This window comes from Nematolebias whitei, chromosome 8, assembly GCF_014905685.2.
Source record: "Nematolebias whitei isolate Nwh7 chromosome 8, NemWhi1, whole genome shotgun sequence".
NCBI classification, from domain to species: domain Eukaryota; kingdom Metazoa; phylum Chordata; class Actinopteri; order Cyprinodontiformes; family Rivulidae; genus Nematolebias; species Nematolebias whitei.
In genome coordinates, this window is record NC_056505.1 from 2,588,728 (window position 1) to 2,589,291 (window position 564).

General features: G+C 48.8%; 1 protein-coding gene across 3 annotated transcripts in view; it reads left to right on the forward strand.

The window, feature by feature from the left end:
- The window catches only part of LOC119413107 (far upstream element-binding protein 3), a gene marked incomplete at its 3' end in the record, with an annotated part of 25,955 nt that overhangs the window by 14,887 nt on the left and 10,504 nt on the right, over positions 1-564 (forward strand). For 2 of the 3 annotated variants that reach the window (XM_037680118.1, XM_037680119.1), the window contains 1 exon segment: positions 460-493. In XM_037680118.1, the coding sequence (XP_037536046.1) occupies positions 460-493 (34 nt within the window). 3 annotated transcript variants of the gene reach the window in all.

Here is a 564-nt window from a genome sequence, read left to right on the forward strand (position 1 = left end):
TTTGACCTCGTTCTCCTCGTGTTTGACCTCGTGCTCCTCGTGTTTGACCTCGTGCTCCTCGTGTTTGACCTCGTGCTCCTTGTGTTTAACCTCGTGCTCCTCGTGTTTGACCTTGTGCTCTTCATGTTTGACCTTTAGCCATGTCAGAACCCCAAACACGAGAACCTGCTCCTGAGCTGACCCTGCAGGATGTGTTCCAGCTTGACTTCATCTAGAATACTCACATTTACTCAGAACCTTTCAGCTCTGGAAGAGCTTCAGGCTTGAGTTGCATCCTTGAACATTTTCCCAGGTGGTCCACAACATTCTTACTGGAACGTTCGACCCGGACCTCCTCCTGAGACCAGAACTCTTTACCTTGAAATTAGAACGTTTGAACGTTTGAAAACTAAAACGGTGTTCTGTGTTCGAGCTCCATCGGATCATCTGATCTTCATGTGTGACGTTTGTGTCTCCCAGTAGGTAACCAGCTTCTAGCCATGGCCCATCAAAGGTACGAGGAGCAGCTCGGATTGATCACACACACACACACACACACACACACACACACACACACACACACAC